The following is a 16210-nucleotide window of genomic DNA, read 5'->3' as shown; positions in this document are numbered from 1 at the left end:
TGACACTTTCATGAGGTTACTTTCCCCTTCATTACTGCCAGGGAAACATAATCGATGCAGTAATGACAGGCAGGCCTGACGGATTACTCCATGGTTGTCCCACCTTCAGATATATGCAGGGATTTCAGGGAGGGAGCAGGTGAACGGCTCGGCAGCGGCGGCCTGAGATCGGTGCGGAAGTGTGGGGCTTTTTTCGGTGCGGGAGACAGCCTGGGTGCTGTGCTGACTGAACACAAGCTGAGAGCATCCTCCGACTCTCCGTCTGTACGACCCGCGTCCTCCCTGGAGCTGGACTCGGGGCTGCTGACACACACGGTGCTTTTGGGGCCGTTTGAGAGCTGCGACGGCGTCCGGCAGAGGTCCAGGTGCGACTTCTCCTTCACCTGAGCAGAGGAGGCGGTTTTGGAGGAGGTATTCTGCTCAGAGGAGTGGGAGGACAGAGACTCCATGCTGCCCATGGGGGTGCTGCCCGGACTGCTGCTCAAAGTGTCACCTATGCAGGGACCAGGGAGGAGGAATACAAAGCCCTCATTAAAACCTGCTTTGTGAGGAGGTGGTTCATTTATGACTTAAAGAAAATCCCTCTTCTCACAAGATAATATTCCTTCAGCTTTCTGTTTATTAAGCCAGCTCGTTAGAAGGGGAATCCGTCAGAAATTGTGCAGATGTCTGAGAAATATTAAAGGCCCCTGACACATTTTGGCAAATGGTGGTGTAATGACCTGCGGTGGCGATCACCGCTTTGGTACTCACTTTCTGCGTCTGCCAGACAAAGTGTTGGGGTGTAGAGGCTGCGGGGCTTCCTGGGCCCCGTCGACAGACAGATGGCCCTGCTCCTGCGAGGGCCTGGCCGGCTCAGCGGCTGGGGCAGGGGCACGTTGGGGTCCGGAGGCTGGTGGAAAATCTGGTGGAGATCCATGAAAGAATATTGAGGTTGTATTTCAGGTGGGGTTTTGAAATTTCAAGACTGTAACTCACCTTGTTGAAGTTCTCGATAAGTATTTCCACCACGATATTCTGGAACTTGATGTTCATCATTGCGGCCACAGTCTCCTCTTGCGAGCGCATCAGGGTGGGTCCAAAGATGACACCCAGGTTGGACACTGTCATCAGGTTGCACTGGTTTTGTGTGGAAACACTGCAGGTCGACACAATGGGAATCACACGCTGCTAAACACAAACTCTATTGTTCTACCGATTTATTCCTCACTAGATAATAACAGTTTTAGGGACACGTCACATTTATGATATATAATATAATCAGTCATAAAATGTTTCAATTGTCTCCCCTGGGGATGTGACGGATTCACTGCTGAAATACGTACACGACGAGGTGTTTTAAAAGCAGCTCCAGCATTTCTTTGTTCCTCTCGGGTAGCTTGTGCACCAAGGCGTGGACGGCACACACCCGGTAGTTCTGATCATCTGACTCTAAGAAAGGCAAATTGATATAAAATTATTAGGATGGGGATATAGCTTTTTTTCCAGATCTATCCAATAATAATAATCCTATGATCACAGAATAGATTATTCTGACACGTATGGATGCAGTTAATTCATCTACTAAACATAAACGGAGTCTGACTGTCTGTATGTGACTCGTATCTCTCCACAATCGTTCATCAGTCTCACACGTAAGGTGTCGACTTTGTGTGCGATCTGGAAATGCAGCAGCTCTTTGCGCAGCAGCTCTTTGCGCAGCAGCGGCAATCGCTGCAGGTCCCTTTTACAGTTTCAGAAAGAAAACTGCAACCAGCATCACCACAGGCCGAGGAAACAGCTCGTTAATTACAGACATATTTAGAGCGGGGACGTCACTAGAACTTCAAATTGTGGTTGAAAACAAAACAAAAAAATTCCACATTGAAGTTTCAAGCTATGTCTCGCAGTGAAGAAAGAAACCAATGGGCACAGATTTAACCAATTTAATTTCTCAGTTTGAAATTTTTTCGCCACACATGGCACGCAGCCATTTTCTGAGATGGAAAGAGTTTAATTGGTGCAATCGTTGCTTGTTTGAATCTTCCTACTGTCAACGTGTCCACAAAGCTGTTGAAATGAATTAACTTCAATCGTGGTTCAGTTCAAAGCCTCTTGCTCTTTAAACAAAGTGAAAGATGTGCTACTTCCTGGAACAAATACAGACGATTACAATTCAAACTTTCTTCAGTAAACTGACGTGAGTGTACTCTGCTAATTTAATAATCCCTCACATATAATAATGAAAGTCTTACTGCTACAATATGATTATTAGTAACTGGTCATAACTTACTGACAGCCATGATAAAATCTTTGTGGAGCTTGAAGGTCATTAGAGGCTCGGAGAGACACCTGATGAGTAAAGAGAAGAGTTTTTATTCTCTGGGTGACACAGCTCTTTTCAACACATCCACCTTCCCCTCATGTGTGAGTCAGTGGCAGTGCTGAATGCATGACTAACACCTGCAAGGTTTCAAAGAGACATTATGGAGATAATGATGATTCCTGACAGCTGAGGACACACAGCTGGCAGGGCGAGCTGACCTGAGGTAATTCTTCAGGCCGCTGGTGATGGTTTTGTTGTCCCACGTCTCCGGGTCCAGGTCCATATCCGCAGGTGCCTTGGAGGCTGTTGGGGAACACACTTTGTTTTTATATCTCCACAACGATTAAGCTGTAAACTGTCTGAAGAAAGCGAGGCAACCTGACACGACCCGCTTTAAAACGGGCATTAAAAATACAGACTGTCTCCTTGTGTAAACTGACTCGAGAGGAGACTTTGAAATATATGCAAGTGCACGGGAAAAACATGTGTGTTGTGTCACAGAGACGGAGATCAAGTTTTATTATTCAGACATTTTTTTAAATGTATAAAACGTTTGCAAACATGATGACAAGGCCAGATGGCTGTTACTGTCTCACGCCACAAGGAGGACCTCTTCTCTCACTCTACAGGGTCACATTAGGTTTGTTAAAGCACTAGATTCAACCTGAGAGGATGGAAAATAAAAGACAATAAAAAAAGATAATGGCCACCCAGGTATTTAGAAATCACAGAATCATACCTGCTTGTTTTGCTGCATGTCATGTGAGAATGATGTTAAATATAAACAGTATAAAGAAACAGTGAAAGGGAAAGAGAGAGAGAAACTCTTCTGTGCTTGATGAATACTGTTAAAATGGGTTTTGGCTCATTTTTACCCAATTCTGCTGCAGGTCTGTGAGTACGAATGTGTTTTTTTGTGATATCAAGGCTACTTACAAAAGACCGTAGTCATCAGCCTCTGGACTTTGGAGTTGACACCTCCGATTCTGTACAGCCCCAATGTGTTTATGCCTGAGAGACCAAAGAAAGAAGGGAATTAAAGAAGTGGAACGAGCAACAAAGACAAACCAAGGCATCGCGTCACCACGTCCACCGATGAATGAATGCAGCGCATTGTTATTCACAACCACCGTGTGCTGTGTTTGAATGCCTCACCTCTCACCTCCACCAGGTCAATGCATTTCCGTACGAAGTTAAATCCCGCCTCATTAAGAAATGCTGTAATACAACAGGAGGAGAGGGTTCAACACACGTCAGTCACAGTCTGGGTTAACCACGCATCCTGCAGGAATAATAAGCTCTGCCCGTGCTGCTGCTCTGACTAATAAGATATGACACCCCCCTCCCGTGCTAGAAGGCTCTGTGATGTCAGCTGAGTGTGTGTATGTCAAGTGATTGTGTTAATGAACACACATGCTGTAGCCATAGGTAACAAAATATGTTATTTTATATTATGTGTGTGTGTGGATTTGATCACAACCCTAAAAAGATGAATTCAATGAAAGAGGCACTTACTTTCTTCTTTTTAGGATTCATTTAAAATCAGGAAAGAGGTTTTAAAGAAAAAAACACTTACTCTCTTCTCTTTTGCTCAGAATGGCCGGCAGGTTGTAAATCTAGAGAAAGGTTGCAAAAATCATTATTAAACCACTTTTTCACAAAACCAGGAAGAAGAAGAATTATGTCACACAGTTTGTTTTCCCAGTGCTCCTTGACTGTTCTATTATTAGCACAAGTGGATGGTGAGGTCATGGTTTCTATTCTGACCTGCACCAGTAGAGGACGCCAGTGACGGAGAACAACACTTAAATAAAACATCCTGGGCAAACAGCAGCAAGCACAAAATGAATATTTCAAAGACAATCTGGCGAGAGTTCCTCACCGGCTCCTTGCCATCCATGGCCTCCAGCCACGATCTCCTGTTGGCCTCCGACAGTGCCTGCAGTGTCATAACGCCATGCCTGGACAGATTTCAGAGAAAAGCTGGTCTCAGTCTGATCTCATTGCCGTTGGGGCCCTGGACAGAGCATGTTTACACTGGCTGAAACCACTATAAAAGGACTAGTGCGACTAAAATAGCTCGTGTGCAAATTCTTGCCCTCAAACGAGCGATGCCCTCGCTTGGCTCTGTGCGTTCGCATTCCACACCCCGTCATTAAAAGCTACGTGTGCTTGATGTTAGAGTGATTCCTTGATTTGCACCCAACATGCACACACCGTCACCTCCTCACGCATAAGCATTTGTTGCACTGCCTCGGTTGATATGACTTTGTCTGATGATACTGGGAAAAAAAAATAAAACTCCACCCCACCAGTAGTGTAAATTAGTGCGAGCATGGAGCCAGGTCAGGTTGCATGTGTTACAATTCATATAACACATGCACACATGCAATAAAAATAACCCGTGGGTATTTTGCCATGCAGATAGTTTGGGATTTATTTGACCAGGTTTTAAGATTTCTGCACAGTGGATGTGTGTTTATGAAGAATCCATTGAGACCCCCATTACTCTCAACCCATAAAACAACCTGTTACCACTTTTCATTGTATGGTTGAAACCTGGTGACAGATCTGTGGATTACTGGGGACACTCATTCCAGACATGTTGCTGTAGATTTAAAAAGTTTTCAGTGTATTGAGGATCTAAAATTGAACACTGCTCATAGACTATTTCTTTGTCAAAAGGGATTTTTTTACTGTACAGGTTAGCACAATGAAAATAATAATAAAGAACAAAGTACAGCTAATTTGAATGCGACCCGAATATCATTCCAAAACCCGCCCAAGTCATTGGATCCCGACAGGTCACGCTTGGGTCAGGTATCCACGCTCTAGCATAGTGGTGTATTTTGTAGTTTGGTGAGATAAGATTCACTGTCATGGCTGACTGAGACATTTAACCATCGACTGTTTATAAAGACAACACGTCTCCACTGGCTCCCATTGTACAAAAACAAATCCAAAAATCCTGGTCATTCTGCCATCTTGTGCTTTTGACATCATTGTCATAGAGTCTGTGTGAATGAATATCTAACAGGACTAACACCATCTTTGGAAAGAATGACTTATTATTAAAGTGTACTTTTTGGGAGCTGTCATGTAGTCCATCTTAATGCACTGTCTATGGAAGGGGCTGAGCCAATATCGAAATAATTTGTGGCTTCTCAGCTTTTACCAGTCAAAACATCTTCTATCTTCTTATATAGGTCAATTGGGCTGAATGTCAAAATCTGAGCAAATAAAATGAAAATACCTTCTATGACAAAATAAATAAGTAGTGTGGGTGTAAACACCCTTGACGTTCGGCCTGCTTCTGTCTGGGCTGTGGGTGCAACAGCATGTTTATTATAACAAGGATAAATGGATGAGCCTGAAGATGACTGGAGCTTGGCCCGCATTGTCCTTGTGGTTGGAGTAAGCACCTTGGGGCATCGCTGTTTATGATAAATGAGTTGTCCTGCAAATAAACTGCAGTTATTGTCCATGCTCAGCAACTTGCCAAGGGTGAGCGGTGGCGGCGGCCCGGCTGGTGCGACGCAGCAGCAACACATGGTGATGAGATAATTCTATAATATTCAGAAGCTCACATCATAATAATGAGCTCATATCAAGCTTTCATGGATTTGGCTTGATCAATGCAGCCGCTTTTAATCAGCAGGGAGCCGCTTTCAGGTGTTTGATGCTCGGCCAATCTCTTATCCCGCTGCCCGGTCACAGTACAAATCAGTTTTGAATATTCTCATAAATCAAAAGAGATTTCAAACCTCAAACATGATTAATTGATTATTGGATTAAGATAATTTTACAGATTATTAGAGTAATTTTAGGACAATTTTAAAGGTTTCAAAATTTGAATTGGATTTCATCAGAAATTTGAGATTGTGGCGTGAGTGCAACAATTAGCAGAACGTTCATGCAGCACATGCAGCACTGGTCAGTTCACATACCGGACTTTATAGAAAAACTGAAGCGGTCTGAAAAGAGTTCCACGACAGATGTCATTTCTACATTCACACGAACACAGAGAAAAAGACGGGAGTTGGTTTTAGAAGCAGAGCAAATATGGAAGTCGTGTACAACAACAAACAAGAGCGAGAGATAGAGAGGGAGACAGAGGGAGGGAAAGAGAGAGAGAGAGACAGACAGACACAGAGAGAGAGAGAGGGGGGGGGACTGGAGGAACATGCAGGACACAAACAGCTGAAAACATGTAACACTGGTCAACAGAGAGTCTTTGAAGATGTGAATCAAACCATGTTCAAATGCTGTTTACTCCCCATGATAATCTGGGTTAATTGCCAATATCAGTTGAGTTCAATAGAAGGAAAAATGCATGAGGACAAAACATCAACTAAACTTCAATCTTAAAATATGTTAAATGTAAATTAACCACTGTGACCATTTTCAAAACTTACATTTAGTTAGTGTTGCCATGATGAGGTCACTATATTATAATCAATATAACATTTTTATACATTGCATTGTATATAGTAAAGTAAATCAGACTAATACACTGATTTGTGGATACTGAATCATTATAATTTTTTGTGTTCATTTGTTTGTCTTTTAGTTGGCAGACTTATGCAAAACCAACAATACCTGGTGGAATGATGCTGTATGGGTCAAGTAAGAAGCCACTAAATATTGGTGCAGCTCAAGATCAGGGATCAGATCCAGGATTTCTTTTTTCTTTATTATTGTGAGATTCAACATTCTCCTTGATTTTTTAATAATTCATAGATCTTGATGATAAAAATCAATGGTGTGTTCAAGGGATATCTGTGTTTGCAATTTGGTGCGGATCCAAATAACAATCCAGATCTAGAGAATTTGATTGTTGTTTCATGATGGGACTGTTGGGCCTTTGCGGAGGATATTAAATGTTTTATTCAAATTCATAAATATCAGGTTCTGTGTTTTCAGATCAGGCAAAATGTTTAAACACATTCAGAGCATGTGGATTACTCAGACAGCCACAGACCTCTCCACCACTTCGATGTCAAAGCAGAATCGCTTGTCGATGGAGTCGGTTTTCCTTCGAATGCAGGATCTGAGCTTGAACATTTCCGGCTGGTTCAGGACAAGACCGTTCTAAAATAATACAAAAAAACATTAATAAACAGCCTCTGAACTGAGATGAAAAATAGAAACATGAATCCGCTTGCTTGGACTCTGCCGTTGCAAATGCAAAATGTTGATACGCGTCTAAAAACAGAAATATGATTGTTTAATTAATGCATTAGAAAAAATACAGGACGGCAATGGTTTGATTTAATACACAAAGTATGAAACAATTATAACTCCATTATTTGATCAGCACAAACCCTCATCTAAACTTCAAGGTTATTTCCCTTTTCTTGTTATTTGTGGCTTCGAGTTAAGTCTTTTGTGTTTTGAGGCCAATTTGCAGTTCTGTCATCTTGACTTTTTTTTTTTCCTTCCTCTGGGGGTGAGACATTCTTATCAGCCTCAAAAGGATTCTGATTTCACCCACACAGATCACAGTCTTTTCTCAGCTTGTTTTTGCAACTAAACCTAAGCAAGCTTCATTAGATTAAACTACCTGTTTCCCGGCCGACTTGTTTTCTGTGTTGCTCATGGCGAAGGTTTTGCTGTCTTTCTCATACGTGCAGTAGTGACGAATCCATGTGCATCCCAGAGGACCTGGGACAAAAATATAGAAGACAAAATGAGCCAAAATATTTTTCTCTGAAACGCAGACTTCTGGAAGGACTTCTGAAAATCAATTTGCAATTAAAGCATGATGAATCAAAAGTTGTTTATGAGTGCTGATAAAAATCTATCATTTGTGGTATCACCCCCCCCTCCTTGTTTGAGAGCACATCAAAGCGAATCCGAGAACCGGATGAATTATGAGCTCTGTGTCAGACGATCTCATGTGCGGAGGCCTGGGAGAAACTCAAGGCATGTTTATGGTGATGGATGCATAACCGTGCACTTAGAAGTGAGGCGCAGGGGGAGAGGGGGAGAGGGCGAGAGGGCCGAGCTGGCCAGGAGCCCAGTCTGAGAGACTCACGTTTCTCCTGGACGTACAGGAAGCCCTCCATCGTCCACTGGCCCGGGGGTTTGTAGTCCTGATCCGCGGACCTTATCCTCTTCATCAGCTTCTCCACTTCCTGCTTGGTGCTCACAAAGTTGTTTCGTGTCTGCGCGGAAAACATGGGATTGTGTTACAGATCAGACATCTTGTGTACTGTGTGATTTCTCATCTCGGAAATATCCTTATTTTGCCAGCGACTACAAATAACTGAGGATTCACAAACAACGGGCAAATGATTCATATTTGTGCAGCTGCATGAGAACACCTGAGAGAAAGACTAACACATTGGGAAGCTATTTGGAAAATACAAACACTGCATCTTATCCAAACACATTCAATTCATAATAGAAGAGGATGATGCCAAATTAGGAAAGAGACTCTGTCGTTGATGCTGCAAGAAATCTTCTGTCTTTTGAGAGAAGATGAGAGAGCGTCACCTTCTCCAGCTCCTATTGGAGCTCTCTGTATCTGAGGACACAGAGAGAGGGTTATGGAGTGGAAAGTTTCAGGGCAATGACGCTGACACTTTGGGTCAAAGTGAAATTTTGGCCCCCGGGCGGCAGGAGGTGAGGTCATAGTGATGGAAGGAGGCAGAGGGACATGTCAGCAGCTGCAGTTTAACTCAAAAGTATTTATTTCTTGACACAGTGGCATTAAATGGGTGACTGCCTGCAACACAACACTCTGAAAACACATATCCATTTGTGAAAGCTCTTGCGTTGTTGTATCGGGCCATGATAAGCTGCAGAATGTGATTACGTGGCTGGTTGCCTTTGCGTACAACCTCGAGTTGCTGAGACTTACGTTCTGCAGGTTGAACTGGAGCTGCTGCTTGTACGGCTCAAACTCGTGAGCCAGCTCGTATCCTTCGTGGTAGAACGTGAACAATCCCTGAAGAAAGGCCAGGAGCTGCAGAGGAACAATATTTAAGGGTGATTCATAAAGAATACAGAGCCTGATCACCAATTTACACAAATACAGCATATTTTAGAAATGGTTTACTGCAGCTTGGAATAACCTTTTTAAACACAAGAAACAATAATCACATTTAAAATCACATTTGACCATGTATTATGATTTTCCATCCGTCAATCATCTGTACCACTTTTCCTTTGCGGGTAGCAGAGGGGGCTTGAGCCAGTCCCAGCTTTTCACTATTTACTCACATTTACAATTACGGTCAATTTAGAGTCTCCAGTGAACCTAACCCTGATCTGCATGTCTGTGACTGTGGGAGGAAGCCCTACACAGACGAGGGGAGAACATGCAAACTGCACAGAGAAAGACCCCGGCCGAGATGACAGTGCGAACCACGGCACCACCATGCAATCACAATTATCATTTTATAGCTCACAAACATGGGATCATCTGCAAAAACCTATAATTTGCTTTAACTACGTGCTGTCAATCATAGCTTATAGATAGTCACACTCTCACACTTTTGGAGTAAATTAAGTCAAAACCTAATTAAATTTTAATTGAACATTATTGTACTTTGTAGAAAATATAATTAACGGATCTGTTTAAATTAAAAATTCCAAGTGGATATTACACACAGGCTGAGAGCCACAAAAAGAATGTAACAGAAAGTTGGGCTTCTGTATGTCTGACAGATACTGATCTTTTTTTCTGTATATCACACAAACATTACTGACTGTTGCGGAAAAGGCAGCGACAGTATTGTTGAAGGAAAAAGCTGATCCCATCTCTAGCATATAGGATCCCCCCAACACAGAGCCGCACTGAGCCACGTCCTCAGACACAACCGCTGATTTGATTTCTGGGATGAGGCTTGGTATATCAAATGTTCAAGGATGAACCATCTTATCTGTGACCAGATTCATCACAGGCAAGGCTGAGCCTTGTCATTTCCCCCCAGCACTACCTGGGCCCGTAGATTTAAATTTCTGGCCTAGGTTCCGGGTGAGCTGCCAGTAGATGTAAACAAATGGGAGTGGGGGCTTTAAAAACGGTCACTTTGCTCCCATCTCACGTTCCCTGACATTTAAAACCTCGAGAACGTAATGTTTCCTGGAAACTTCCCGACTAAACATGTTAGAATCGACGGCTTTTATCTGTACGGTGGGGGGGGGGCTTAGATTTGCTTTAGTTGTGTTTAACAACAGCCAATTTATTTAAATATACACACACAATCCCCCAAAGAACTGACAATAACACACAGACACTGTGTGATGAAGATGATACATGTGTGGAATATATAAGCACCGATATATGATTTAAAAAGCTTTAAATAATCTTTGCACATGTATCAAAGTGGTTAGTTTGAATATATTCCACACACATTCCACAAAGCAATTACAGCATCTTTGATATGCAGTCAACACAAACTGAGCAGGAAATGTGTGAAATCCTCTCACCGGCTCAACAAACTCAAATTTCTTCTTTTCTTGCACTTCTTGTATTTTGAAGACGTACTCGAGCGACGCGTCATAAAAGAGTTGCCTCTCCTTGTCAATCTGTGCGTCGGCCTGGGAATGAACAAACAAACCGGGGTCAGTGCCACAACAAAGACAGGGGTCAAGCTGGGGGAGCAGAGAGTTAATGCTCACACCACCACCTGGAGACCTTGTGTGCTCAGAGAGCTAATGAGCAAAGAGGGGCACACAAACAAATAGCTTTATTTTTAGGTGACACCCAGCCAACCACAAAACAGCATTACTCAAAGACATGATAGGAATGAAAGAAGTTGTTTTGGATTTACCTCCTGCAGATACGCCTCCTTCTTTTTGGATGACAAGCCGAGGTGCCTCTCAAGTGTGGAATAGTATTTCTCCGTTTCCTTATCGAATTTCTTCTTCCCCTCCTAAAAAGATGCACGAGACACATGAAAGGATTAAACGCTTTACCAGAAAATGTCATGTATCTTTACTGTGTGTGTGTGTGTGTGTGTGTGTGTGTGCTCAAGCTGCCACTAGGTGGAGGTCTAACTACATTTTCACATGCCACCAGCCACATGTCATTTGAAATTCATGTCAAGAGATTATTACGAGCCATAAAAGTGGCATATGAGCGTGTAATGACGAGCAGGCACTGCCGGCATGGTCAACAAGGACTGTGCATTATCAATAGGGCTTCTGAGAAATATACGCTATTATTCTCACAGTAGCCCAGCTGGGGATGGAGGTTCACAGCAAAATACCTAACACTGTAAATCATCAATAGCATAATGCATTTGGCGCTGTCACAGCTGGGACTGGCTGGATGCCGTTTGAATTTTCCTCCGTCGTTATGCACCACCTGCAAAGACAAGTCAAGCTCTGTAGTCACGATGGTCCCAGGACTCCGACAGTGTCCCACAAGGCTCCTAGTGGGGAACAGGAAATGGGCTTTTCATGCCAGATGCCCATCTATAGAGCATATGGACTGAGAGATTGAAAAAATGCACCCCCCCCCCCCCCCCCCCCCCCCCCCCCCCCCCCCAAAAAAAAATCTGTATCAACCACTTCGCAGGCATTAATCAAACTCTACCCAAGCAGAGAGGACCTGCCTGCGTGAGGGCATCCAAGTCATCTCATCTGCAAGTCTGACCTCTAAACGAAGCTTTGGCCACTTAAGGTCCAACTCGCTGCGCAAACATTCATAAAGTGGCTCGGGGCCGAGGCCGGAAAAGTTCGGAGGCAGTAACCAGATCTCGCTTGTTTGTTTTCATTTCCACAGCCCTGAAATTTAGCAATTCTAATCTACTAGTATGCTACTGATATGACCTAGAACAGGGTTCCGCCTCAGCAACCACCACAGCATCTGAAACACACCGGAGGGATTCAGCACAAGACACTGTGACCCTCCTATATAACTATTACAAGTACAGCACAAAAATCAATAGATAATCTCATGTAGTAGCATCTTATTTCCATCTTCCTTGTCATGTCTGGCCTGGGAAAGATCTTCTCAGGAGTAGGAGGAGGAGGGGAAATAAAATCAATTACTCACTATTCATAAACAAAGAGAAAATAAACAGGTGGATAGCAAAATAAACATGCGATTAAATTTTGCGCAGACAGGAAATACATTTCCCTTAAGGCCTTTTTTTTATTACAAAACAAAGGGGAGCTGACTGTCTGCCACTGTGACTACCGTTGACGTGACGTTATTTTGTGAGCATGCACACAACTGAAGCCCAGGGAAAAAAAGGAAAACCCAACACACGCACACGCTCGCCGTAACTGCACAGACACTCGCACACACTCACTCACTGGGGATCAGATTAAATTAAGAACCTTAGGTGTAGCTGCGCCCGGCAGTCACAGCAGGAATCTACCAGTGTGTGCCAGAAAACACACATACACACACGCACGCACACAAACCCCCTCCTCTATATGTCTGCTCTGACACTCTCACTCTTACAAATAGTGTGTATTGAATCTGTGAGGCAGAACCAGCCTGATTAAGTCACAAAGTGTCCTGCTTTTGTTTTGTCTCTGATCCAGCCAGTACATGTATAAACTGGTGCTACTATAATGACACCCCAGCAGAACACCAGGTGTTTGTTTGGTGTGTGCATGTGTCGGGTGAATCCCCCCCACCCCACGGCTGCCTTCCACCCTCTGGACATGTTTGTGCAATGAGAGTAATATGGAATACGAGCCGTTTAAATTGCAGAGAGGGGTGCTGCAGTGCAGGCGAAAAGGCTTTGAAGAACCAACACGTGGAGACAGAGGACACAGATGTAGATAGATATACGGTGCAGCCTGAAGCACACGTGAAGTGGGAGTTTCTGATACGAGCTAACGCCACCCACCCCCCCAGTTATCAGCTGACTGAGGATGACTAAAACCCAAAGCACTTCCCAACACTCTGGTGCACAAAACCAACATGAACTTAGCACTTGGGAGATTTCCTCGTCTGATTTCTTTGTTCGCTCCCTCATGAATAAATAAGAATCAGAAAGGAGGAGATTCTGATGCCGGTTCCTAGGAATTCCTAACTGGAAGGTCTTGTGTTACTGTTGACAGTACTTTGATGCCAGCTGTGGTACGGACGATTTTACGAATTGGTAACAAAGGAAAAAATAATTAAAAGGAAAAACCGTGGGCAGATCTGGGCATCAGGTGTTCTCTGTTTGCTTCTGAGAACAGGCACGAACATGACAGAGGGAATATTTGGGCGCAAGCGGTACAACACCAGTTTTGACACCAACCCTAATGAGCCTCAGGGCCATCATATCTGAGCCTCATCTCCATGGCAACAGATGTAAGCGGCAAGGGAGGTTTCCTTTTGTGTATGTGTGTGTGTGTAGAGTAAAGAACCCAAATATCACACGGCATCACGCTACGTTTCCTCACTTCTGTCCAACACCCTGGAATAATGCAAACATCAATGGCAAGCGAGGCGTCACGTGCAGCAAATTTCACCACATGTTCATTTTAAATGGATTCTCCGAGCAGCGACATGACAGGGAGAACTCTGCAACCGGTCTGTGAGCTCATTAGAGGCATCTAATTGGAGCAGGGGTCCAGGATGGTGATTAAAGAGCAATGGCTGGTCTCGCTTCCACGGGGGAGGCAGAGGCAACAGACGGCTTCGGTTCTAGTTCAGATTCTTTGCCTCAAAAAAGCCAAAAGTTTCTCCTTCCTTATACCTGAGATCCGACTTCCTGCGGAGACATCACAGACAGCGAGACGTTTGCCAATTAACAGGAAATAATTACAAACATCTGCTTCTGAGGAGCTGAAAAACAAACATGCTGATTTTCAAATGAACCATATTTAGTGTGTGTGTGAGCTGAACATTTATCTGCTCTATGAAACATCATCTATAATAATAAAGACAACGACAAAACAAAGGCTCCATACACTGAACAGGTAAACACTGACATTGCCTCTGTATCTGATCTCACTTAAGGTCTCAGCGAAGCAGCAAGGGAAGAGAAAGAAAAGGCTGGCGTCTTCATAAGACCAATCTTCAAAAGCTTCTTTATTATAATGTTGTGAAAAAGTCTTTTGACAAGCTCTGCATAAATATAAGACTGCACTGTATCCTATAGGGATCCCTGAGGCTTCTCCCTGTCAAGATCAACTGAAAGCTCGCTCTCACCACCTTCCTGCAGAGGTAATGAGTGGGAAGAGGTAACTTGAGTCATTGGGAGGTTTGGAAATCCTTGTTGCGATTATTTGTTTTAGGCTGTGTCATTGGTTAGCGGTGCCTATCCACGGATAAAGAGCTTCCTCAGACTAGTTACGTTCAAGGAAACAAGAAGAATTTGAATGTTTGCACCAAGGCTGTCTACTCATTGATCTTAATTTTATAATAACTAAATGAAATATATACTTAACCTTGTCTGTAAATGATCCTTTGAGAAGTTATTTCATGATTTATTTTGTTTTTCCAGGCATGTGGCGAAAGTCTTGGTCAGTTGTTCTTGAGTCTGAGCAGTTGTGTGCAAGTAAGATGGTGTTTTTCTGTTTTACAATGCATTTCATTTGCGATCACTGCAAATTATTGTGTTTGTGCAGGTTTCACAAATTCCAGCCTGTCAGGACATCGTGTCCACAGCTTTTCCAGGCAGAAATAGGCACTCTCCCATTCGTGCCTGGATTACTGCAGCATCAGTCCGTGACTTGTTTCCTCTTGTAATATGTTTAATTTCAGTGTCAATTCTAATAGTTGCAGCAGCCAATTCTTAAGGATTAAGATTTCATTAGTTAGTTAAATTTTAATCTTCACCGCTGAGCAGTCTTGTGTTTTGCCTTGACAATTCTGCTTTGTCAAACCCAAAGACACTGAAGAATTATAGGAAAAGTTAATCACAGGGAAACTGACGTGAAACATAAGCATGCAGCCTTTCAGCTCTGGAGAACTGTGTATACTGGGAGGAAATACAGGAAGATGAAACGCCATGATGTTAGTCCATCCTTCAAAACAATTCCATGAAGTCACCGTACAACTGGAGCACATATCACATGCTATCTGATATATTTACTTTAAAATAATGAATGGAAATGTAAAAACAAGCAAAGAGCAGTAAAACTAAGTTATCAGTGTCACAGATTATGTGCAAATATATAAAAACTTCAACAGTATGAGGTACTAGAATATTTAGTTTTTCATCTTATTATCCTTTCAAAACGATACATGGTCACAATAATGCACAGAACTGCAATACTTCCAGTTCCTTTATGATCTGATTGAGTATCTCGTCCTTTTGGAAAAGGCAGGAAGCTGCTGCCTTCAAACTTCTGCAGCATTCCAGTGTAGTTACTGTGCTGTGCAGTGGGCAACTGTGGTGCAATGATACATTCAGAGTGTGAATATCTGTGGCAAATAGAAACTCCAAGAATGTTGTAAAATGAACAATATGTTCATATTCAGTCCCACAAAAAATATTTTAATGATCACTTTTGCACAAACCTGTAATTTCTTTTTTTTGCATCACAAGCTCGAGAGAAGAGGAGTGGAGGAAAATGCACGAGCATGAAGTTGGTACTGACTTATGCCTACAGACTCACCACAACATCCCAGGATTAATGAAATATAAAAAATGTACTGTACATATTTGTGTGGTTGAAAAGTTGTGCAGCCCACAGCTGGCCAGAATATCCCCAAACCATTTTAATTGATCCTTTTACTCCGTACTGTCTTGTTTAGCATATTCTGGGATTTTTGCATGAATGCAAATGTCATCTCTGCCTCTGGAGAGCATAACCAGCCAAAATAAAATCATCTGATGTGCGTGTGCACTCTTTCTACAGCTCAAATTATCGGTGGCCATCTGACTCCCATCTGGGTCTGTTTGCACTAATTCTTCACACTGAGCTAGAGGGGGGGGGGACCCCTACAGTGCCTCTACTGTTGAGGGCCCATGAAGGGAATATAATACTGTCAAA

At 43.0% G+C, this 16210-nt stretch overlaps 1 protein-coding gene across 4 annotated transcripts in view; it reads right to left on the bottom strand.

Moving 5' to 3' along the window:
• Positions 1 to 16210, bottom strand: part of LOC109630033 (rho GTPase-activating protein 42) — a 62865-nt gene that overhangs the window by 4915 nt on the left and 41740 nt on the right. The window contains exons 5-21 of one of the 4 annotated variants that reach the window (XM_069533945.1): positions 11089 to 11190; positions 10745 to 10855; positions 9171 to 9275; positions 8343 to 8472; positions 7869 to 7969; positions 7287 to 7396; positions 6253 to 6309; positions 4188 to 4266; positions 3882 to 3921; positions 3461 to 3523; positions 3242 to 3316; positions 2524 to 2608; positions 2273 to 2331; positions 1326 to 1431; positions 979 to 1138; positions 754 to 904; positions 104 to 493 (exon numbers count right to left, since the gene is read on the bottom strand). In XM_069533945.1, the coding sequence (XP_069390046.1) occupies positions 104 to 493; positions 754 to 904; positions 979 to 1138; positions 1326 to 1431; positions 2273 to 2331; positions 2524 to 2608; positions 3242 to 3316; positions 3461 to 3523; positions 3882 to 3921; positions 4188 to 4266; positions 6253 to 6309; positions 7287 to 7396; positions 7869 to 7969; positions 8343 to 8472; positions 9171 to 9275; positions 10745 to 10855; positions 11089 to 11190 (1924 nt within the window). Of the gene's footprint in view, positions 1 to 103; positions 506 to 753; positions 905 to 978; positions 1139 to 1325; positions 1432 to 2272; positions 2332 to 2523; positions 2609 to 3241; positions 3317 to 3460; positions 3524 to 3881; positions 3922 to 4187; positions 4267 to 6252; positions 6310 to 7286; positions 7397 to 7868; positions 7970 to 8342; positions 8473 to 9170; positions 9276 to 10744; positions 10856 to 11088; positions 11191 to 16210 lie in introns of all 4 variants that reach the window. The other 3 variants (XM_069533944.1, XM_069533948.1, XM_069533947.1) reach the window with 3 other exon arrangements.

The sequence above is a fragment of the Paralichthys olivaceus genome, chromosome 11, assembly GCF_024713975.1.
Source record: "Paralichthys olivaceus isolate ysfri-2021 chromosome 11, ASM2471397v2, whole genome shotgun sequence".
In the NCBI taxonomy this organism is placed as follows: domain Eukaryota; kingdom Metazoa; phylum Chordata; class Actinopteri; order Pleuronectiformes; family Paralichthyidae; genus Paralichthys; species Paralichthys olivaceus.
Note: the sequence above shows the minus strand (reverse complement) of the source record. Positions and strands in the feature narration are given on the sequence as shown.